The sequence below is a fragment of the Crocuta crocuta genome, unplaced genomic scaffold (genome assembly GCF_008692635.1).
Source record: "Crocuta crocuta isolate KB4526 unplaced genomic scaffold, BGI_CrCroc_1.0 scaffold154, whole genome shotgun sequence".
NCBI classification, from domain to species: Eukaryota; Metazoa; Chordata; class Mammalia; order Carnivora; family Hyaenidae; genus Crocuta; species Crocuta crocuta.
This window is the reverse complement of record NW_027530545.1, coordinates 2027776-2053805: the sequence shown is the minus strand read 5'-3', so window position 1 is coordinate 2053805 and position 26030 is coordinate 2027776. Positions and strand designations below refer to the sequence as shown.

General features: G+C 34.6%; 1 protein-coding gene across 2 annotated transcripts in view; it reads left to right on the top strand.

Annotated features, from left to right (window-relative positions):
- The window catches only part of GALNT13 (polypeptide N-acetylgalactosaminyltransferase 13), a 528727-nt gene that overhangs the window by 227712 nt on the left and 274985 nt on the right, over positions 1-26030 (top strand). For both annotated transcript variants that reach the window (XM_077767826.1, XM_077767828.1), the window contains exon 4: positions 2884-3052. In XM_077767826.1, coding sequence (XP_077623952.1) covers positions 2884-3052 — 169 coding nt within the window. The remainder of the gene's footprint in view (positions 1-2883; positions 3053-26030) is intronic.

The window sequence follows — 26030 nt, the reverse complement described above, 5'->3', positions numbered from 1 at the left end:
TGATCTTTAAATATATACATTTTATTACTAAAATGATGAATTATTAAATAAATGCAAATTGAAACAACACTAAGATGTAATATTTTGCCTAACACTTGGGGGAAAAGATACTACACAATACTGGCTACAGTATAGAGAAAATGTTACTCTGATTTTCTACAACTGGGAGTGCCAGCTGGCAAAACCTTTTGGAGGTCAATTTGAAAATGCATGTTTAAATTCAAATATTGCCTATCTTTGACTCAACAATTCTGTTTATAAATGTACCATGCATGCATACTAACACAAGCATACAACAATGTATGTATAAAAGTATTTGCTGAGTGAGTGTTGAGCTTTGGCTCTAGAATCAGATAGATCTGAGTTGAAATCACCATTCCATTACTTTCTAGATATGTGAACTTGGGTAAATTACATAGCCTGTCTAGATTTCGTTGTCCTTTGAAGATTAAGTGAAATGATGTCTATAAATGTGTAACAAAGTGTGTAAAAAAGAGTAAAAATCTGAAAACAGCCCCATTATCCATCAACCTAATAAACTTAGGTTCATTGAATGGAATACAACATAGTCACTAAGAAGAAGAAGATCAATCTACATGGAAGTAGAGCCAAGAAATGCTTTGAAAAAAATCACATTTTAGTATTAATAGTAGTATTCCATGTGTGTGAAAAGACACATAATATATTTTGCTACTTTATATCAACTGAAAGAGAGAGAAAGAATATGAACCAACATATTAATAGTGATTATGTCTGGAAAGTAGAATGATGGGGCACTTTGTTTTCTCTATTAAATTTTTTGACATATTTTTGCTTTTAAAATCATTCCTTAGTGTATCCAAAGGTCAAAAAAAATCAGAAAAATATAATTTATATGATTTTGTTCTTTATTTGAAAATTTGAAGGACTCCTGAGAGAACTACAAATATTTATTTTTAACACTTTTTGTGGAATCAATACTTAAAGAAGAAATCCTAGAAATGGGAGGTACCTCATTACTTATCCAAGTCTAGTATCTCAGAAAGAGCACAAATTCATTGAAAACCGACTCTACCAACTTAATCTGGTTTTAGAGATAATAAGCTTACTAACTCCCAAAGTATTGCTCGTAGAATTTTATGTCTTAAATTTAATAAAATGTGCTTCCTTATAAAATTCCTGCCATCGCTTCTATTTTTGCTTCATAAAGTGAATGAGACTCTTTATAAACGTTTTTAAATGACAGCTTTTAAAATAGCTTCAGGTTGAAACATACATCCTTTTCATTTAAAATTTTCTCAATTGTTACTATTTTTCTGTTTACCAGAGGATTTCCAGGCTTATCACCTTCTTGGTACCCATATCCAAAAGTCCTTAGAGATGCCTATTCTCTTTTATAGTCTGACTCATGCCATTCCAGTCAGGATAACCTTTCAAAGAGAATATTAAACTGGGTGATCCAACTGTGTATTAGAACTGTAATATCCAGCTTGATGTTCTGTATCTATCAACGTCAAGTCAAACATTTCCTTATGTTCTAGATTTCAAACCTATTCTGTTATTTGAAATTATATTTTTTATTAATGGTTATAATTTACAAATTATTTTCATAGGTTTTATATCCTTTATAGTTTTCATACTTTTTAAGGTAGTCTGGGTCCAAATTTTGGCCTTTTTAAGTAATGTGTGAACCAATTTCAGTAAGATTAATGTATTAGGAGCTGTAATATGGCAGCATATTGGGAGAGTCCAAGACCAGCCTTCCTTTCATTTTAACTTAACATCATTTATGAAGAGTAAATTAAGATTACATTAGGATTGCCTGGAACTTTTTTCTATTTCATATTTACATACATACATATATGTGCAAACAGTCATACACACATGAACACACGGTACACACACACACATACACATTGAAGCATGCATTTTGGAGCAAGAAGGGTCATTAATGTGATGATATCTTGTAAAATATGACCAGAACATTAGCCTGTATGTGGGATCCTGAGTTCTCTTAATAATTTTTTGAAAAATATTTGTTTGTTTTTGAGAGACAGCAAGAGACAGAATGTGAGTGGGGGAGGGACAGAGAGAGAGGGAGACACAGAATCCAAAACAAGCTCCAGGTTCTGAGCTGTCAGCACAGAGCCCAATGTGGGCTCAGACTCACAAACCATGAGATCATGACCTGAGCGTAAGTGGTGGGACAATTAACCAATTGAGCAACGCAGGCGCCCCCTGAGTTCTCTTAATAAACCTTAATAAACAGTGAAGGCCAGAATATTGCTGTGAAGTTCCAGTTATGGAACACGTTGTGTCTCAATCTAACTTGGCATCTGAAATTTCACTGCTCTGAAAGTTCTCTCACTTTTTGAAACTGTTTTGACAGAGAAATCAAATTTCGTTTGGGATGAAATGTTATCAACCTTGCTTGCTTTTATAAAGATGTGGTGGCAGTAGATATGTCAGATATCAGACCACTGAAATGGATGTGAACATAAATTTATCTTGGTATATTTTCAAAATTTCTCTTTTATTTTGCTCAGTTTGGTCTGCCTAATGCCCAAGTTCATCCCTTCTCTAATAATTTTATATTAAAAACTATGACAGAGAAGTTTTAGATTTTGGTGATTTGGATTGCTTAACTATCAAGTCTTAATGATTAGCCAGATCGTATAATATGTCTAGATTTAAAAGACAGCATGCAGCACTGAGATAATGAATTAAAACATGTTGCTTCATTAGTATAGTGTATGGTTTGTAAGTAAGCAATAAAGACTTGATTATATTATTAAGCCAATATATAAATAATAGACTTCAGACTCTAATCAACACATGAGTTTATTTATTCAGTTCATTATCTGTGTGTTTGTATGTGTGTGTGTACCTGTGTGTGTCTTACAGCTGTTATTTCAAGAAACCAAGAAGGGCCAGGAGAAATGGGAAAGGCTGTGCTGATTCCTAAAGATGACCAGGAGAAAATGAAAGAACTGTTTAAAATCAATCAGTTTAACCTTATGGCCAGTGATTTGATTGCCCTTAACAGAAGTCTACCGGATGTAAGATTAGAAGGGTGAGTTTACATGTGTTATATAATCTTATACATTAGTAACCTCCATATCTCACAGTAGCCTAGAACTTCTAGAACTCTGTTTCTGAATACCCGTGCTGTAACGGGAATGTACTGTGCATGCATATGCTAGGAAATATAAACCAGTTTCTTCTCTAGCAGAGCAGAATATTTTTCTTGCAAGACTTCGCGGGATACACAAGTCTAACAGGTTTCTCTTCATGAGATGCTTTTTTGTTTTGCTTTGCTTTATCTTGCCAAATACTGAGTAAACAGGATTTTTGATAGATTATGTTCTTGCCTGCATAGAAAGCTCTTACTTTGTTTTTGAAAACTATATCCTTTGCTATTCCAGTGTAAAAATGGCCACTTGCCTGTATGATTATTTGAACTTTTAAACATCATTTATTATGGATTCCAGCGATTTATGGTGCTATTTATAATTAGAATGCTCAGTTATCAGCCATGGAAGAAATATTCACTTGGAAATAATAATACTGCATGCAAAATGATGTTGAGAAACTCAACTTGTTTGTGATTAACTGTAAGTCATGCTCTAGATAGTTGACCATATTTTAAATGGATGTAATAAAAATCAGAATATTTAGTGGCAATATTGTCATCCTGATGATACAGTCCTTAGAAAAGATAGGTCCTGAGACTTTAGAAAATGTCCAGTTTTACAAATATGTTGCAGAACACATTTCTATGTAAGCAGAACACATTTCTATGTAAATAGAAGTTTTTCTATTAGACATCTAATGACTGTCTCCATGTAGAATAAAATCATAGTTAATGCAAATAAAGTTTGCCACCTATAATGGATTGTTTTACATTAGTCATATAGCAATGTTAACATCATATTTATTAAATCTAGTTTTTTCCCTTTCTAAATTACTTCAAAAAAGACCAAAGAAAAGTAACCAAATCTTGTTGAGATGGTCAAGCTAGATTGTCAGAAGTTTCATTTGATAGCTAAGTACTGGTTTTGTACATCCTTGTATGCTTTTGAAATGTCTCTCTCTCAAAAAAAACCATTAATAACTATATATTATGGACTTTTTTGGTCTCAACCAAATGATTAAACATTGAAAATTACATTTGTGTGTTTCGAAGACCTATTGCATTTTACAGGTAGTTATGTCTATATTTGTATATTTGTACATAGACACATTTGTATTTTTAAAGATATACAATAAGCTTATTCTTCTAAATAATTTTGAAACATTTTAGGTGCTAAGCTTTTACCACAATAATTATTCATTCCTTTGCTTTATATACTGCATTATAATAAAGTAGATAAAGGAGATACCTTTTCAGGAAAAATTTATAAACACTATTTCAAACTTTTAAGAAATAGTTACTTTCCATGATCAGAACATAAATTTTATATCAGATCTGGGATGCTTAAGGTAACAACTGCTTTAGTACAGAGCCATTGCTTTAATAAAAGGAGAAGGAAAAATGTTCTTTGAACATCATTTAAAATATTTGTGGCCATGGCATTTCTTCTTTTATGAATCACTTAATAAATTAAGTACTTGAGTAATTATGCCTTAAAATATGGAACAATTTAACTATTTAAAATGGACAATTCAAATGGATTACCATAAATATTATCCAAAATACAGTACTTACTGTGGTTGTTTTTATTTATTTATTTTGTGTGTGTGAGTTAGTTACATCTTTATTACAAGAATTTCTAAACACCATGAGCCTTTTTTTAAGTTGAGGTATAATTGATATATAAGATTATATTTGTTTCAAGTGTACAACAATGTGATTTTGTATTTGTGCATACTGTGAAATGGTCAACATGATCATACTCGGAATAATACCCTCAAGGTCCATCCATGTTGCAAATGGCAAAATTTAATTCTTTTTAATGGCTGAGTATTCCATTGTGTACATACTAATTCTTTATTCATTTATCCATTGATGAAATCTTGGGATGTTTTCATACCTTAGCTATTGCAAATAATACTGCAATGAATATAAAGGTGCATATGTGACTTCAGATTTGGTTTCTGTCTTCCTTGGATAAATACTCATAAAAGAAATTGCTGGATCATATGATATTCCTATATTTAATATTTTAAGGAAACCTCATACTGTTGTGCATAATGGTTCCACCAATTTATATTCCCACCAACAGTGCACAAGACTCTCTTTTTTTCTACCTTTTGCCAACACTTATTTCTTTTCTTTTTGATATTAGCGATTCTGACTGGTGTGAGGTGATATCTCACTGAAGTTTTGATTTCCATTGATTAGTGGTATTAGACATGTTTTCATGTGCCTGTTGTCCATCTGTATGTCATCTTTGGAAAAATGTATGTACATATCCTCTGCTCATTTTTAAATTGGATTATTTTATTGTTGTTGAGCTTTATGAATTCTTTACATATTTTGGCTATTAAACCCTGATCATATATGTGATTTTCAAGTATCTTCTTCCATTCAGTAGGTGGGCTTTTCATTTTGTTTATGGTTTTCTTTGCAGTACAGAAATATTTTAGTTTGATACAGTCCCATTTGTTTATTTTTACTTTTCTTGTTTTTGACTTTGGAGTCAGATCCAAAAAAATCATCATCAAGATGAATGTCAAGTAGCTGACTGCCTGTTTTCTTCTAAGAGTTTTATGGTTTCAGTCTTTAGTATTCAAGTCTTTAATTCATTTTGAGTTAATTTTTGTGTATGGTATAAGATAGTGGTCTAATTTCATTCTGTTGCTTGTGTCTGTCCAATTTTTCTAACACCATTTGTCTTTTCTTCAATGTACGTTCTTGCCTTCTTTGTTGTACATTAATTGGCCACTATATGCATGGGTTTATTTGAGAACTGTATTGTGTTCCAATGATCTCTGGGTCTGTTTTTATGCCAATACCATATTGTTTGATTACTAAAACTTTGTAATATCTTTGAAATCAGGGAGTGTGATGCCTGCAGCTTATTTCTTCTTTCCAAATATAGCTTTGGCTATTTGGGATCTTTTGTGGTACCATACAAATTTTAGGATTGTGTGTTCTGTTTCTGTGAAAAAAGCTATTGTAATTTTGAATAGGGCTTGCATTAAATCTGTAGATTACTTTGAGTAATATATGCATCTTCCTTCTTCTATTCCTTCCCCTCTTCCTTTATCCCCATCTCCCTCCCCAGCCCTCTTCCCCCCTCCCCCTCCTTCCTTTCTCCTCTCTGCCTCTTCCTCCTCCTTCTTCTTTTCTAATTGCTGTGGTTAATAGTTCCAGTGCTATATGGAATAAAAGTGCTGAGAGGGGGAATTTTTGTCATTTTCTTGATATAGAGGAACAGCTTTTCACCACTGAGTATAATAGCTATGGGCTTGTTATATGTTACCTTAATATATTGAGGTATGTTCACTCTGTACTGACTTATTTTAAATAGATATTTAATTTTGTCAAATGTTTTTTCTGCATCTATTGAGATGATCATGTGATTGTTATCCCTTATTTTGTTAATGTGGTGTGTCACATTGATTAATTTGCAGATGTTGAAGCCTCCTTGCATCCCAGAAATAAAGCCCTTAGTCATTATGCATAATCCTTTTAATATTGAATTGGGTTTGCTATTAATTGTTGAGAATTTTTGCATTTATGCACATCAGGAGTGTTGGCCTATAATTTTCTTTTTTATGGTGTTGTTATCTGGCTTTTGTATTAGGGTAATGCTGGCCTTGTAAAATGAATTTGGACATATTCATTCCTCTTCAGTTTTTTTGGAGGAGTTTGAGAAGGATATGTATTAAAATTTTGAATGTTTGGTAGAAAACACTAGTGAAGCCATCTGGTCTTGGACTTTCATTTGTTGGGAGGTTTTTGATTATTAATTCAGTCTCATTACTAGTAATTGGTCTATTCAAATTTTGTTTCCTCATGATTCAGTCTTGGAAGATTGTATGTTTTGGGAATTTTATTCATCTTTTCTAGGTTGTCCAATCTGATGGTGTATCATTGTTCATAGTAGTCTCTTTTGATCCTTTATATTTCTGTGGTATCAAATGTAACTTGTGCTCTTTCATTTCTGTTTTATTTATTTGGGTCCTCTCTTCTTGTTGGAGAGTCTAGCTAAAGGGTTATTAATTTTGTTTACCTTTTTAAGGAACTGGCTCTTTCACTGATATTTTCTTCTTCCTTTAAGGCTTTATTTCACTTGTTTCTGCTCTGATCTTTATTATTTCCTTCCTTGTTCTAAATTTGTGCTTTGTTTGTTCTTCTTTTTTAGTTCTGTTTCGTGTACAACTAGACTGAGATTTTTCATTTATTGAGGTAGGTCTATGTCCCTATGAACTTCCTTTTCAAGAATGCTTTTGCTGCATCCTGTAGATTTTGATATATTCCCATTTATATCCTCCAGAATTTGTTTGTTTTGATTCTCTCTTGATTTCTTCACTGGCACATTTGTTGTTTAGTTGTTTAATCTCCACATATTTTTAAAAGTTTATTTATTTTGAGAGGGGAGGAGGGGCAGAGAAAGAAGGAGAGAAAGAATCCCAAGCAGAGTCTGACATGGGGCTCGATCTCACAAACCATGAGATCATGACCTGAGCCAAAATCAAAAGTTGGTCATTTAACCAACTGAGCCACCCAGGTGCCCCAAATTTCCACATACTTTAAAATTTTTTTCAGTCTTCTTCTTATAATTGATTTCTACTTTCATACTAGTGTGGTTAGAAAAGGTGCTTGATATGATTTTAGTCTTGTTAAATATATTTAGACTTGTTTTGTGGTCTAACATAGGATCTATCCTGGAGCTCTATCCATGTGCATCTGAGAATGTGTATTTTGATGTTTTGGGTGGAATGTTCTGTAAGTATTTATAGAGTCCATCTGGTCTAATGTGTTGTTTAAAGCCAGTATTTCCTTATTAATTTTCTGTTTGGATAGTCTATCCATTGATATAAGTAAGGTGCTAAAAACTCTACTCTTACTGTATTGCTGTTAATTTCTCCCTTTAGGTTTGTGAATATGTGCTCTTTATATTTAAGTGAATTCTCTGTTGGGTGTATAGGTATTTATAAATGTTGTATCATCTTGTTGGATTGATCCTTTATCATTATGTAATACCCTTCCTTGTCTTTCATTATTGTTTTAAAATCTATTTTGTCTTGGGGTGCCTGGGTGCTCAGTCAGTTAAGTGACTGATGCTTGATTTCTTCTCAGGTCATGATCCCAGAGTATTGTGATTGAGCTCCACACCAGCTCTGTGCTAAGCATGGAGTTTGTTTAAGATATTCCCTCTCTCTCTCTTTGTTTCTCTGTCTCCCTCTCTCCCTTCATCCCTCTCCCTCACTTATGCTATCTCCCTCTCCAAAAAAATCAATCAATCAATCAATCAATCAATCAGTTTTGTCTAAGTGTAACTACTGCAGCTTTATTTTGGTTTCCATTTTCATGAAACATCTCTTTCCATCCCTTTACTTTCAGTCTGTGTATGTTCCTACATCTGAAGTGAGTTTCTTGTAGTTAGCATATAGATGGGTCTTATTTGTCTCTTTGTTTATTTTAATCCATTCAGCTAGTCTGTGGTTTTTTCATTGGAGAATATAGTCCATTTACATTAAATTAATTATTGATAGGTATGTACTAATTGCCATTTTGTTCATTGTTTTCTGACTGTCTTGTAATTTTGTAGTTACTTTTTTCTTTTTTTCTTCTTTTTCTCTCTTCCCTTATGGTTTCATGGCTCTTTAAAGTTATGCTTAGATTCTTTTCTCGTTATCTTTCATGTATCTTCTACAGGTTTGGGATTTGTGATTACCATAAGGCTTACATATAACAGCCTATGTAATCAATAGTCTATTTTTAGTTGACAGCAAGTTAAGTCTGAACATATTCTAAAACTACACTTTTACTGCCAGCCCACACATGCATTTTTAATTCTTATGTCAAACTTTTTATTTTCATGCAAACTTAAATTGCATCTATTTCCTTTGTGTATCCCTTAACTAATTATAGTTGTTTATACTACTTTTGCCTTTTAACCATCATACTAGCTTTACTAACTTAATCCACTACCTTTCCTGTATACTTACCTTTACCATCAAGATTTTTACTTTGATATGTTTTCATTTGTGTTCTTTCTTTTCAACTTAAAGAAATCCCTTAACATTTCTTGTAAGGCTCCTATAATGGTGAGGAACTCCCTTAGCTTTTTCTTGTTGGAAAACTATCTTTCTATTAATTCTGAATGATAATCTTGCTGGGTAGAGTATTTGTGGTTGGAAGTTTTTCTTCCTTTCAGCTTTTTAAGTATATCTTGTCTGTCTCTCTTCTGGCCTGCAAAGGTACTGATGAAAAATCTGCTGATAGTTTTATGGGGAGTGGGGGCGGGTAGTTCTCTCATCCATATCAAGTCGTTTTTTCTCTTGTGACATTTAAGATTTTTTATCTTTAACTTTCGTTATTTTAATTATAATGTGTCTGGTGTTGATTTCTTCTAGTTAATTTTATTTGGAACTCATTGGATTTCCTGGATCTGGATGTTGTTTTATTCCTCAGGTTAGAGAAATTTTCAGCTATTATTTCTTCAGATAAGTTTTCTTCCCCTTTCTCTTTATTCTCATTCTGGGACCCCTATAATGTAAATGTTTTATTTGATGTTGTTCTATTGGCCCCTTAAGCTGTCTTCACTTTTCTAAATTTTTCTTTTTGCCACTTTGCTTTGGTGAGTTCCACTACCCTGTCATCCAGATCAATAATCCTTTTTGTACTTCATCTAGTCTGTTGTTGAAATGCTCTTATGTACTTTTAGTTCAGTTATTTATTCTTCAGCTCTGTGACTCCTGTTTAGTACTTTCTTATATTTTCTCTTTGTCAAAGTTCTTACTATGCCTCCTGGTTCAGTGAACATCCCTATACCATTACATTGAACTCTTTGCCAGGTAAATTACTTATCTTCCTTTCATTAAGGCTTTTTCCCTAAGGTCTTGTTCTTTTATTTTGAACTAATTTATCTGTTTCTCATTTTCCTTGATTCTTTGTGTTTGTGCCCATGTATTAGGAGACACACCTACCTCTTCTAGTCTTGAAGGAGTGGCTCTATGTAATAGATGAATCTTCTCTGTCAACCTTGTCCTAGCTCTTGGTTGTCTCTTGAACCTTTGGAGTTGTCTAAATAGCCTGATTTATCCTTGATAAGTCCCTGTTTTTGAGGTTGTATCAAGACCTGTCATTGTTTCAAAGGGAGAGATCTTAGCCTCTAGTTTAAGGCAGACTGAAAATCCAACCCTCAAGCAGAAGCTTTTGAATTATCCTAATATATACAGTCCTGTGGGACTGCAGTTATACACCCTGCTGGCCTCAAGATTGGGAGGTATTTCCTGGGCAATGTTTGCAAAAACCAAAACTCCTAATGACTATATAAACTTCTTTCTGGGAGGTACTAGCTGGCTATAGCAAGGTCACCAGAGAGCACAAAGATGGCAACCCCTGACCTATGTTCCCTAAGAGCAACTCTATACCCTCCATAGATATTGGATGAACCGGCAGCCTGCCCCTCAGACTAAAATTCCAGGATAAGCAAGTAGGCCTTTTCACGGAAAATTCAGGTGTTTCAGTCTTCTGTCTCTACTGTGCCCTTGGGCTATTAGCCTGCCCAAAACTGCCTCTTCAGTTGTTTCAGTACTGTGGGGCCCAGAAATGCAACCCCTCCTAGCCAACATAGATCAAAACTCAAGAGGTATCACCTATAGAGACAAGGCACACCAGCCAGCTTTAATGGGGCAATGGGGATCATGGGCTATGGTGTTTCCACTAGTTTTAGTGGTGCTGTGGGTATTGCTGGGACTGGGCAGGCCTGCCAGCTTTAGTGCGTCTGTAAGAGAGCAGTGAAGTGGGATGCACCACCCAGCTGTAGCAAAACCATGGAGAGTTCAGGGTTAAGACATTCTCTCTGGCACTAGAGGGAAAGTGTGAAAAATGACGTCCACAAACTCTGGCACTACTAAGTAGAATGAGAGCCCCCAAATGGTAGTCACTAGCATTTCCATCTCCAGAGTGTCCCAACAGTCTCCTGCCTCTCCAGCAAACACTTTAAGATTAGCAAATGAATCTCTTTCACATATGGTATAGTGATGTTTAAACTGCTGGTTTTGCACTGGGTCCTGGGGTGCATGAGTCTACACATGATCCCTTTAAGTGTAGATTCTCAGCATCCTACCTACGTTTGGGTATTCTGGACACCAATTCTGTTGGTTTTCAAAACCTGCCATTCTGGGGTTTTGTCTCTTAAGTACTGGTCCCAAGGGCCCGGGTGCCTGATGNTGCCGGTTTTGCACTGGGTCCTGGGGTGCATGAGTCTACACATGATCCCTTTAAGCGTAGATTCTCAGCATCCTACCTACCTTTGGGTATTCTGGACACCAATTCTGTTGGTTTTCAAAACCTGCCTTTCTGGGCTTTGTCTCTTAAGTACTGGTCCCAAGGGCCCGGGTGCCTGATATAGATCATGAACAAATTCAGGGAGAAACTCTATGTTTGTGAGATCTGATTATGATCAGATTGTGGATTGTTGATTGTGGGTTGCTATGCTGGAGTGAGGATTTTGGTGACACCAAAATCTCTGCCTCTCTTACCCATCTTACCCACCTACCCCATTATCCTTTGTTGTGGAGAAGCTGACCAGCTAGTTTTCAAGTTTTTTTTCTTTTAAGAGGGAATTGTTCTATATGGAACTGTTGATTTGGTGTGTCTGGGGGAGGAAGTAAGCTGAGGAACTTTTGTGTCACCATCTTCAACCACCTCCTGCTTACTGTAATTAATACTGCTTGAATTTTGAGATTTTTTAAAATAGTCTGTGAAATAATATTAATGAAATGAATACTTTTCTATTTTACTTTTATGTAGCACCGTAATGTATGCTATCAGTAAGAAAATATAAATGCATCCAAACTTTCTAGACAAATGGTAAAATGTATGTGAGGCTTATTGCAGCTATTTGCAAGTCATGTTGAATGACTCAATTGTGTGACTGTCTGGGAAAGACTAATGTTGAAAAACACATTATGAATCAGATATCCAAACTGTTAGTTAAAAGATGTGTAAATCTGTCAATACTCGTTTAATGTAGAAAACATTTTTTTTAAATTTTGATATTAGTTACAACTCAATCTTTGAATGATTATATCTTAAAAAGATATGAACACATTAAAGCAGCCTAGTGATGACTGATAAATTATATAAAGGTGTACAAAATTGGTATCAAGAAATTGTTTTTAAAAAGAACTTAATTTATTTTAGTAGAAAGATTGAATTGATATCTACTTACAAAGTATCTGAACAACACAGGCAGTGAATTCATTCAAATATCTCAGCATATTTTACTAGAATATACCCTTAAACTGGCTTGACTGAATTCAGAGATTATCCTAATAGTTTAATGGTGTGTTTGCCCTTAATATCCATCTACAAATATTTGAAGATATGTACAGAGAAAAAAATTAAGTAAATACCCCATGTTTTCACAGAGAAGAGACTAGATGAAAATGTTTTTTCTTGGAAGTAATTGTAATGAAACATCAGGACAAATTAGAGTCAACTTCTGGAAAGTCCAGTTCTAGTGATGTTTGAATATTTACATTAAGTTACTTATCTATTTGACATACTTAATATATTAATATGTATAATACATTTATATATATCTTCTAACTACTTGAATAAATAAAATGTTAATATTAATAACAGTCATGGTGGGGTNATTAGAATGTTTAATGTGCAGCCAAGGCTGAGGACCTTACTAAATTTCTTATAATCTTAAAGCCCTCCATTTCTGGGATTCTTGTTGTATATACATATAAATAAGCTTTTTATAAATAAAACATTTTATTTTTAAATAAAAAGCATATATTTACATAAATATAAATAAACCGACAGCTATAATCACCCCTCTCTCCTTTGGCCATCCTCCCTAACAACAAAAAAAGTGAAATGTCATAAAATTCTGATTCAGAATTTTGAGGAAAATGCATATTAACTTAATATGTTAATGGTCAGCATTAGGGATTTATTACCATGTTTCTCAACAATTATGGTTCTAAGGGGCTCAGTTGGTTAAGCATCCGACAGCAGCTCAGGTCATGATCTCAAGGTTCATGAGTTCTAGCCCCACATTGGTCTCTGTGCAGACAGTTTGGAGTGTGGAGCCTGCAATGAATTCTGTGTCTCACACTCTGTCTCCCTCCCTTCTCAAAAATAAATAAACATTAAAAGAAAATTATGGTTCTAAGATTTTATAAATTTATATAATTTGGATTTAAGAACAGGGCTAAAATTTTCTGTTTTCAGAAAGTCAGTAAATGGATGTCATTTGTTTATTAACATAAGATTTTTATGTTAATATCTGGAAAGAGAAAGAAGATTATCAAATAAAATAGACACACTAAATGCACTTTTGTTGAGCACTTAATATGCTAATATGTGCCAAATATGATCCTGTGTGCCTAGGATATAGCAATGAACAAAACTAAGTCCCTCCGTCATGGAATTTACAATCAATAAAAGACTAAGAATGGTAAGGTGCGGGGAATAGAGAAGTGAGGAAAAACCTCTTTGAGAAACTCATATTTGAGTAAGTTGATGGACTTTAAGCACCTAAATATTATGATTTATTTCTAATACACAGAGATATTAAATATTTACTGGATCCCTGAAATGGCCAGTGCTAGAAATCTAATGAATCTATGGATACATAAAACACCATAAAGACTCAAAAGCAAAGGAATAATCATTAAACATATGTATAGGTGTGTGTGTGTGTGTGTATCTGCATTTGCATTACTTTTGAAAATAGTGTTTGAGTTGCATATCCGATGAATCCCAGTAAAAATCATATTTTAGTTTGCTGAGGCATCAGTAGTCAATGTTATCTCATGCCTGTAGGATGTCCTAGAGGTAGAGAAAACATGACTATGATCATAGTCACCGAGGTAGGTTTGTAACTCTATTCCATTATATGGAAAACAAATATGAGAAGGAAAAGCCAACTGTGGAGAGAGATTTTTCAAGTAAGTGGGAAAAATCTCATTTATGGAGCCAAAATCTCTAGCTTTGGAGCCAAAACCACAAGTTTAAGATCTGGCTCTATGGCTCACTGTTAGGTCTTGGGCAGGATATTAATTTTGAAAGCCCCAGTTTCCTTTCACTGATTAAGCCAAAGAGTCAGTTAACCAACCAACCAATCCCTGTCATTTACCTAAGACAAGCTTAGCTTTAAGAACAATATAAATGCATATATATAATGGTAAAAGGGATATATTTACATAAACAACTAATTAATGATATTGTATGAGCATACCTATAATTGCAAAAATAACAAAGAAAGTATAGGATTGCCCTGAGTTCCTGGTGAGATTTTATATTTATTATTATGATTATTATTATTCTGTGGAATTCTCTTATGCCCTGGGCTCCATTTTTGGACTAAGCGAGAGAACTTTTTAAGCAGTCCTCTTTTCCCTTTACTCGGCAATTATTTTTGAATAAGAAATTAACAGTAATTATTGGATGAATATTTATAAAAAAGCTATCGGCAATTAAAACAAATGCTAAGGTTCTTTAGCATTTACTTGTATTCAGACATTAATAGCATTTCGAGTTCTGGTATTGAGTTATTTGAAGGTTATAATGCAGCTGGCATTTAAATACATTTCATCAGGGAAAAAATGAGGAAATAGGAGATTTATTTCAGCTATTTATATCCTAGACCAAATAACTGCTTCTTACGTATGCACACAAGCAAGCGGATAAAGAGAAAACGACTCTAGCAGTCTTGCATTATTAGTGGAAGAGCTACAGCATACAAATTCTGAATAAGTTGTCCTCAAAGGACAGCAAGTTTATTTACTATATAAAACAAAATAAACCATAGTATATTTTTTTCTGTTCTCAGTCTCATAAGTATGCTTGTCTATATATATGGATTGCCTTTCCCATGAATTAAAATATGACAAGTGTAGCATGGATTGCACAAAGGAGAAATGGAAAATGAGAATATTAATTGGATTTCTGATCTCTGTTCCACATCTTTTCTTTTTCATTTGAGAATTACTATAACTTTCATATGCTGGCAAAAATTCTGGTAATGATAATAATTTCTACGATACTTGATTTATGTAATGTGCTCATGTGTGGAATTAATTTCACTACCCAGATTAAAAGTGGTGTGTAAGAATGTTTATGTGTGTTTATGTATGTACTTCAATACATATATATTTGATGAAAATGAAGATGATAGGTATTATTATTATCCTTGGGTTAATATTGTGCTATAACTTTCCTTTCAAATAAGAAAGTGGAGTAAAACACTTCTAGGTTTGTTCTCGGGGACACAGCTGTGTACCACTGTAGGCCAAAAACATACTGCATAACCCAGTTTACACTTGACCTACCCCTCAACAGTCCCTTTATTTAATTTTTTGTCACTATTACTTTGGATTTTTTAAATTATNAAGCGAAAGTCGGACGCTTAACCGACTAAGCCACCCAGGCGCCCCTGTCTTGGCTGTTTTTAAGTGTACATCTTAGTAGTGCNTGTACCACTGTAGGCCAAAAACATACTGCATAACCCAGTTTACACTTGACCTACCCCTCAACAGTCCCTTTATTTAATTTTTTGTCACTATTACTTTGGATTTTTTAAATTATAATAAGATATTCATAATATAAAAGGTATTGGCTGTTTTTAAGTGTACATCTTAGTAGTGTTATGAAGGAGGGGATCAGAATATGTCATCCCAAACCATACCACTTTTTTTTCCAAACTGTAAATTGTGCCAAGTTTTATTTGTCATTCATAAAAAGGTAAAATGCCACTTTGACATAAAGCTTATTTTAAGTTGAAGACAACCGAAAAAAGGTTGATACAGGAAAATCTCTCTTCAACATTTCTCTGCCTAAAAGCAAAGCATACATTTCCATTTCCAAGATGTCACTCTCTCTTGAACCAGGAAGGGAACAATAACCTTACACACTGTAGTTAGAACTATCCCTGCACAGCCATGACTATACATAAACTAAACCCTACTAACTAACCCTTATCTGTTATTAGTTTCTCCCATATGTTAGCTTTCTCACAATTTATCACCCCTGGGGACACAAACACCTTGTTGTGTTTTGCTTTGTTTCTTTGTCATGTCACTTCTCCGTAACTTACCACCTTTTGCTAAAATGATACATAAGCTCCCAAGTTTAACCATTTCTTTGTGTATTCACTAATTTTCTGTGAAGACCTCCATACACATAAAAAACAAAAATATTAACATCAAATAAAGTTGATATGCCTTTTCTGTTGCTACTATTTCATTTGCCAATGTAATATGTAGGCTTCATGTTCTAAAAACAAGAAGGTAGAGAAAACGTGTTTTTTGTTTGTTTATTTGTTTCCCTCCTCTGTAAGTATATTCACATCGTTGTGCTCAATCTCTGGAAGACTTTTCATCTTGCAAAATTAAAACTGTATATCCATGAAATAAGTACTCCATATTTCCTCCTACCTCTGGTCCCTGGCAATCATCATTCAAATTTCTGTCTCTAAGAATTTGATTACTCTTGATACTTCATATAATTGCAATTATGTAGCATTTGTCTTTTTATGTCTGGCTTATTTCAGGTAACTGAACGTTCTCAAGTTTCATCCATGTTATAGTGTGTGTTAGAATGTCCTAACTTTTTAAGGCTAAATAGTATTTCATTATGGGTATATACCACTTTTATCCACTCATCCGTTGGTGAACATGAGGTTTGCTCTCACCTTTTGGCTACTGTGAATAATGAACTTGGGTTTACAAACTCTCTTTGAGGCTGTTTCACTTCTCTTGGATATATACCCGGAAGTGGAATTGCTTAGTCCTATGCTGATTAATTTTTAATTGGAGGGGGAAACACTATATTTTTTGCCATAGCAGCTATACCAGTGCACTGGGTTTGAATTTCTCTGTATCTTTGCCAACACTTTTTCTGTTTGTTGTTTTTTTCTCTTTTCTCTTTTCCTTTCTTTTCTTTATTTTTCTTTTTTCTTTCTTTTCCTTTTTTTTTTCTTTTAGGTACTAGCCATCCTAACAGATAGATGTGAGGACGGTATCTTATAGTTTTAATTGATTAGTGATATTGAACATCTTTTCGGGTCCTTTTCAGTCATTTGTATATTTTCTTTGAAGAAATACCTATTCAAGTCATTTGCCTGTGTTTTAATTGGATTGTTTTTGTTTTCGCTGTTGAGTTGTAGGAGTTCTTTATATATTTTGGAATATATCTTTATATGTTTACAGATTTGTGATTTTCAAATAATTTTTTCCTGTTTTGTAGGGTGCATTTTCACTCTGTTGCTTTTGTCCTTTGATCAAAAACAGAAGCTTCAAATTTTTATATAGTTTCATTTATCTGTTTTTACCTTTTTTGCCTGTGCTTTATGTCATATCTAAGAAATAATTGCTAAATCCAATGTCATAAAGCTCTCCCCCTGTGTTTTTATCTAAGAGTTTTACACTTTTAGCTTCTGTATTTAGATCTTTGATTTATTTTGAGTGAGCTTTTTTATATGGTGTAAGGGACGTGTCCAATGTGGGTATATAGTTTTACCAATATAATTTCTTAAAAAGACTCTACTGCCCCATTGCATTGTCTTGGTGCCCTTGTTGAAAACCATTTGACTGTATATATAGGGGATTATTTCTGAGCCTTCTATTCTATCTGAATGATCTATATTTCTGCTTTTATGCCAGTAACAGGCTGTTTTAATTACTGTAGATTTCTAATGACTTTGAATATGAGGAAGGGTGAGAGTTCCAACCTTGTTTTTTGAACATTGTTTTTAATGATAGATCCTTTCTTCACAGAGTTGCAAATATAGTTTTCAGTTTTCATGCACATCCTCATCTTTCTATAAAATGATTTTTTAAATCATTTTATATATTCATCATTTATCAAGATCTACTTGTGTACTTATGAAAAACAAGAGATAGTTCCTCATTGTAGAACATTATGCATGCAAAATGAAAATATCCAAAAAATTGTAGTATAATTGACCCGTGAACAACATGTGGCTAGTGGCACCAAACCCCATTCAGTCAAAAATCCACATACAACTTTTGACTCTATAAAATACTAGTATTAGCCTCCAAAGTTAACAGTCTATTATCACATATTTTGTGTATTCTAAGTAGAAAAGATGGTAATAAGAATATCAAGAAAAGAAAATGCAATGATAGTACTGTACTGCATTTATTTTAAAAATCTGTGTATAGGTGGACCCGCACATTTCAATTTTATGTTGTTTGAGGGTCAACTGTAACTGAGAGTGTGAATTTAGAGATACCACTGTGTGGAGCTGAGATGAAGGAAAGCTTTGTAAGTGGGAATATTTGAATCCTGACTCTATAGAATGGATGTGTATGAAACCAGGCTTAGGTAGAAAGAAGATAGCTTTCTGCATAAGAATAAAAGCACACTGAGAGCAAGCCATTTTCTTTTTTCCTTAGAACAGAGCCAATGAAGTACTTGTTAAGAATATGGATTATTGGTCAACTTGGGTATGTTCCTCCCTGGCTCTTTTTTCCTTTACCTTTTAAGAATGTATATATTCAAATTGACCAAATACCTTTTTTTTTATTTTGCAAGTTCTAATTAAATAATCAGATAACTTAATTGTATTATCCAATCCTGTGATTTAATCATATAATTTAAAAGTAATTGTGCTTTTATTTGTATTTTTCCTACTTGAGTGATTTAGGACTAAAAATACTTATATTTACCCATTTTTATGTCTATTAATATTTTCTTATATTTCTAATTTTTGGTACCCTACATTTTCATTCTATGTGACTTATGGCAGAAATGTTTATTTTTGTAATCCTTCTTAAAAATGAGAGCTCATGTCAATAAATTCTGATAGATTTTATTCTGAAAAATAATATTTTTTAATAAAGGAAAGTTATTTTTAAAATGCAGAGATTTCAGGGGCACCTGGGTGGCTCAGTCAGTTGGGTGTCCGACTTCCGCGCGGGTCATGATCTCATGGTTAGTGAGTTCGAGCTCCGTGTTGGGCTCTGTGCTGACAGCCAGCTCAGAGCCTGGAGCCTGTTTCGGATTCTGTGTCTCCTTCAATCTCTGACCCTTCCCTGCTCATTCTGTCTATCTGTCTGTCTGTCTGTCTCTCTCTCTCTCTCTCTCAGAAATAAATAAAAACATTTACAAAATAAATAAATAAAATGCAGAGATTCCGGATAATTGATGAATGGGAAAAGACGATAAAATTTAGACAGTTAAGTATATGAGGCCATATGAGGAAATAGTCCAATTAGAATGGACGGTTGNGTGTTATGTGGAAACTAATTTGACAATAAACTATTTGTAAAAAAAAAAAAATGGATGGTTGTAACTGGCTATTCTAGAACCTTGGTCTAGGGATGATGATGAAGAATTTTAAAAACAATGCCTCTGCCTTTTTTTTTAGATGTGTCGTGATAGGCAACTAGGAGGTGTTAGAGGGGAAATATGACATGAAGGAAATAATATTTACGAAGAAATATTTCTGACATTTTATATGGAGGATTTGATAGGAAAACTTAAATTTAATAGGGTTCCCTCTTGGCTTTTTTATTCATGTAGATACGATTAGATAAGTAGCTTGTCTAGGATGGTTGCCTTAGAAACATAAAGCAATATGTAGTAATAAATTAAAATGAAGGGGAAAGATAAACACCAAATTCAGGAGTGCTTCAGGATGTAATTGAATTTCCAGTTGTGTGTGTGTGTGTGTGTGTGTGTGTGTGTATGTTTTAAACGAAGCAAATTAGGGGGAGGGAAAAAAGATGATTCTACATACATTTTGAAATGATATATCAGAATTGGTGACTGGATATTAGAAAAAGAAAACAGAGGAACAAAAGATGATTGTAATGTTTCAAATTTAGGTGACTAAGAGATTGGTAGTATTGCGTGCGTGTGCACACACACACACACACACACCACCTCCCTCCCCCCCACACACACAGTCATACTAAATTCCAATTTAATCTGAGTAGTGAAATTAGTTTCACACATGAGCACATTAGATAAACCAAAATATTGTGGAAACTATTGTTATCATTACAGGCAAAGTTTTTGCCAGCATCTGAAAGTTGTAGTATTTCTCAAATTAAAAAGAAAAGATGTGGAACAGAGATGAGAAATCCAATTAATAGTCTCATTTTCTATTTCTCTCTTGCGAAATTGATGCTACATTTAGCTATATAATGTTAGCATAATTGGGTAAAGTATAATTTAAAAATTTTTGAGATTCTAATATCTCTAAAATTGGTCCTTGAATAGTAGACTTTGTGGTAAAATGTATAAACTTCCCATATGAAAAATATCAAATTTAAAAAGTAAAGATATCTTTTAACAAAATTTGTAGATTCACTCTACTAAGAAATCAGACTTCTGCTACTATTGGAATAATCTTATTATTTGATTTCTGTATGAAATTCTTCCTCACTATTTTTTGCCATGGACATATGTTTTTTGTACACATATCAGTGCCTTATGCAAAGCCTAAATTGTTTCTTTTGCCAACTTCCAGTATTATTTTGCTGAGGAAGATGTAATTTCATAGTCAATATAGTTTAATATAGATATGACAAGAAGTTAGCATTTTATTGATGTGGGAGATGTGGGAGATGTTGGGATATGTCTAACAATTCTAATATCATAATTAATATTTCATGACCTTGCAAAGTCTTCTTGCTGAAGCCAATACAGTGTCAATGGTAATTGCTATATAAATGAGAAAATTTGTGTCCAGGTTTCTAATTTTAGTATTTAATACCTTAATAGTCCCATGTAGTTGCATTGCATTAGAACATATTAAAACAGTGTAAAAAATTTTTTGAAGTATCAAAATAACTTGAAATACATGGAACATATGTATTTAATGGTTATGGTTTTAGGGTAAAAAATATATGTGTATAAATATTTTATCCACTATGTACTTATTTACTGCATTTGTCATGTCTTGATTTATATTTCCCCTGAGGAAAGGCATTCTTTCTGGCTTTTTATGTCTTTTTCTTTCTAAGTAATGATGTGGTATAGATATAGATAGAGACATTTTTACTAAAATATCATAGGAAGCTAGATGGTTATATTTAATGAGTTAGTTAATTTTCTAAGTAATTCAAATGGAAAGATCCAGTTTAAAATAACTATTTTATCATCATGCTGTATAAGATAAAGTTAAATTTTACAATGTAAGTTAATAAGCAAAATTCAATTTTGTAAACATGCACCCAGTGTCTCCTTTCTGACCACTATTTCCTGAGAAATTTAAGAGCGAATAAAGCACAAAGTTCCTATCTCTACTGGGGTCATGTAACATAGTGATTAAGGGAAGATTTTCCCCTTGAATCAATTAATATACATGAATTAATAAATTCTGTCAGTAACTACAACTGGTTGTCAATATTTGTTGAACTTTTTCTACTTAGCAGGCATTATATTACGCAGTGTACCTGCATTTTGTCATGGAATTCCCAACAAAAGTCCCTTGAAGTATATTCTGTGTTTTGTTTTCCTTGTTTCGTGGATTGGGAAACATGCCCAGAAAGGTTAAGGAACTTCTCAAAAGTCATACAGCTGATGTTTGAATCCAAGTATGTGTTCTCAGTCACTAGACAACACTAGTGAATATAAATAGAAAAAGAGATACAGCAGAGAGTTGTGTTACTAAACACTTCAAAGAAAATATGAACCGTGGGTTAGCCCTTACATAATAGGCAGAACTTGTGTAGATATAAGGAAGAACATGAGGATTCCAAGGAGGGGGGAACAGATGAGGAGATGGAGATGCACAAATATGATGTTACAGTTGAAGAGATTGAATGTAATGGCTTATTTTGAGGACTGTCCCTCTGTGCTCGCAGCCATGCTGACTCATGATCATACCGGCAAGCTGGCCCTCCAGCAGTCATATGACATTTCCCTTGTCTACTCTGTCTTCCATTTTGTGACTCATCATTCCATAACTTTGGCACTCCCCTCACCCCTCCAGCACATTCTCCCTCTCCATTGATGATCTTACTGTCTATCTTATTGAGAAAAAGGAAGCAAATAGAGAAAATCCCCACAGGGCTCACCATCACATCTACTTCTTACTTGCATTTGTCAGCCTCTGCCTTCTCTCCTGTTGCCCTGAGTGTCTTGTCCATGCTGCTGAGGACATCTAGCCCATCTGTCTCAACCATCTTATCTTGTTCCATTTTCTGGTAAGTTCTCTGTCCTCACGTTTCTTGAGCTATCAGCATAAAAATACAGCTGATTCTTATCTTTTTTTTTTTTTTGAAACAAATTTTCACATGGCTACCAAGTCATTGTGCCGCCCTAAATTTTCTGGTACCTCTGTGGCCATTCCTTCTCTTTGTTATTTCATGGTGCCTTTTCTTCTCCAGAACCTCTAAACATAGTTATGTCCCAAGGATAAATCCTTGGAGCTGGCCTATTTTCTGTCAACATTCACTCCCTTAGTAATTACAGACGTTCTCTTCATTTTAAATATCATCTCAATCTCCAGTCAAGGTGTCTTCCATTACATCCAGAATTGAACATCCAACAGTGTTCTTGATTTATTTTCTTGAATGTCTGACACTAATCTGAAACCAAACACATCCAAAACTCAGTACCACATGAGGTCCCTGAAAACCTCCTCTCTTCTTGGAGTTTATCATCTTAGGAAATAGAAACTCCATTCTTCTTATTGCTTGTGCCAAACCCTGAAGTCTTATTTGAGCAATTTCTTTCTCCTGAACTCCACATCTGATGCATCAGCAAATTCAAAATATTAGTTCTTATTATCTCCACTGCTATCATCTCAGCCCGAGCTGCTATTTTTATCTGAATTATTGTAGTAACAAATTAAATGTTGTTTGTTTGTTTGTTTGTTTTGTTTTGTTTTGTTTGAGAGAAAGAGGACATGATCAGGAAAGAGAGATAGAGGGAGAGAGAGAGGAGAATCTTAAGCAGCCTCCAAGCTCAATATAGAGCCCGATATGGAGCTTGAGCCCATGACCCTGGGATCTTGACCCGTGCCAAAATCAAGAGTCAGACACTGAACTGACTGAGCCGCCCAGGTGCCCCTCCAACTAAGTGTTTTTATTCGTTTGCTTGCTTTTGGTAAAAGTAAAGAGGAAGACTATAGGCTTACACTCTCAAAACAGCATAACAGAGTGATCCTACCACTACTCTGCTCTGTGCTATGACTGCTCACATCTCCTCAGTGCTTTGCCTCTCTTTCAGTGTAAAATCCACCCTTTTCAATGCCCTGCAAAGCTCTACATGATTTAGCTTTCCATGACTTCTTGCATGTTCTCTGTCAGTAGTTACCCTCTTTCTCAGTTCTAGGTGTGGATGGACACCAGAAACCATCAAGAACACTACCTCTTGAAGGCTTTTGAACTTTCTTTTCCCTCTGCCTGGTATGTTTATTTGCTGAATATCCACATGATTTGTTCCCTTCTCTTCAAGATTTTTAATCTAACGCCATCTCTTCTCTGAGGTTTTCTTTGACACAATATATAATATTATACCCACATATGACATTTTCTATATCTTTCCTCTGCTTTATTTTTATCCTTTATACTACTGGCTTCTTAATGTTGAGCACATTTTACTTATATGTCTTCTTTATTATCTGGTTCTTTCATTAGAAACTTAAGTTTGCTTGGGGCGCCTGGGTGGCTTAGTCGGTTAAGTGTCCGACTTTCGCTTAGGTCATGATCTCGCGGTTCGTGGGTTCGAGCCCCGCCTCGGGCTCTGTGCTGACTGCCAGCTCAGAGCCTGGAGCCTGTTTCAGTCTGTGACTCCCTCTCTCTCTGACCCTCGCCTGCTCACGCTGTCTCTCTCTCTCTCCTAGAAATAAATAAAAAATATTAAAAAAAATACTTTAAAATAAAAAAAGAAACTTAAGTTTGCTGAATGCAAAGATATAGGTTTTATTCACTGCTATATACCTTGCTCTATGAAGAATTTCTTTAAAACATTTTTCATGCCTATTTATTTTTGAGAGACAGAGTGCAAGCAGGGAAGGGGCAGAGAGAAAGGGAGACAGAATCTGAAGCAGGCTCCAGGTTCTGAACTGTCAGCACAGAGCCCAAGGCAGGGCTTGAACCCACAAACCATGAGATCTGATGTGGGGCTCGAACCCTGAAATGGAGAGATCATGACCTGAGCTGAAGTCAGGCACTTAACTGACTGAGCCGCCCAGGTGCTCCAGGAAGAATTTCTATTGTATGATGGGCACTCAATAAATTTTTATTGATTGAAGGTATAAATTGAAGAAAAATGATATAAATTGTGATACCATATAGAGGATATTATATATAGGATGTGACTTTGATTTCCAAAAAAGAGCTAGGGGCACCTGGGTGGCTCAGTCAGTTAAGTGTCTGTCTTTGGCACAGCCCATGATCTCATAGTTCATGGCTTTGAGCTCCATGTTGGGCTCTGTGCTGACAACCCGGAGCCTGGAGCCTACTTCAGATTCTGTGTCTGCTCTGTCTCTCCCCCTCTCCTGCTCTCACTTTGTCTCTGTCTCTCTCAAAAATAAAAAAACATTAAAAATTTTTAAATAATTAGAAAAAAGCTTTTTATGGGCTTTCAGAGGGATACTAACATGATGAAAGAAGTATAGATCTGTATTGGGCTAAGCTAGCATTTTTGTCATCTTTTTTTTTTTTTTTTTTTTTTTTTTTTCTTTTTCCAACAGGAAAGTTTATCCTGGAGCAGAGTAAGAAAATATGGACACTGGAAAGTGTCCACTGCTGGGAATTACTACATTGTCCTCAGTAGGTCAGAGAGATTGAAGTAGTTGGAATTTAGTGATAACTAAGAGAGGACTAACAAATTGTTAGTGTGTGGGGGTGGGGGAGTCTTTTTTAGCTTCCATTTATTGAGAAACTAGTAGCTGCAAATCACTATGCTGGGTGTTCCAACATTCTCAACCTTTAGTCTTCCTCTCCAGGGTTCAAATTAGGCCTAAAAAGGAAATGGCATCATTCCCATTTACAATTAAGGAAACTGAGATAAGAAAAGACATTTTTGCTTGAGCTGAAGTTTTGAAAAAGGCTTTCTCCCATAATTTCTTCTAAATATGATGCTGGATCTCCCTTCACAAGCTTTGGTTGACTTATCTACAATTTTCTAGCCATTTTAAGCTAGTAGAAAAGTTTTATTTTCAAGTTAGTAAATGATTCAGCCTAGTGTGGGCTAATAGTGGGTGGTCCTGATACCCTCCAATGTGACAGGCATCCATGTTTTAATTTTTAGTGAGCTGCCTTTGGAGACTTCTTCACTTGATAATTGCCAAAGACTCCCAGCTAACTACTTTCAGCGTCCCCATTCACTTCCCACTTTTTAGATAATGTGCCAGGCAAGCACTTGCTTTTGGGACTCCCTTGCCTCGGCAGGCAACTCTGTAGAACAGAACCCATTGAGAGGCTGCAAGTCCAGCTACTTGCTACCTTTTCCACTTGCCCTTAGAAACTCATAGCCCCATGCCACATATAACATGGAAATGCGCTTCCATGCCCACTGACTTCTTTATCTCACCCTGCCCTTTAGACTCCTCTAAGATGCCTGGCATATCTCCAAACACCAAAGAAGTTAGATCACAGTTTTTCAAGTACTTCCTCATTGTCTTCTGTGATGGTCCCAAAACATCATTTCAGGTTAAAATTAAATAGCCAGTAAACATCTGTTCAAAGAGTGAGATGCTGATCTCTTAAAGATAGTCACAGCCTCTGAGAATGAATATTTTTAAGTCTCTGCCATTTGGCCTAAGTAAGAAGTACTTTTCTCCCTTGCCTTAGATGTAGGAAACACCACTACATACACAATGTCTTTGAATTCCCTCACTTCATTGAACCCTTCTCAGATTCCTAATCTTCTCTGGTAGAAACTAGAGATGAATGATAGAGATTCATAGTCACTGTATCAGTTG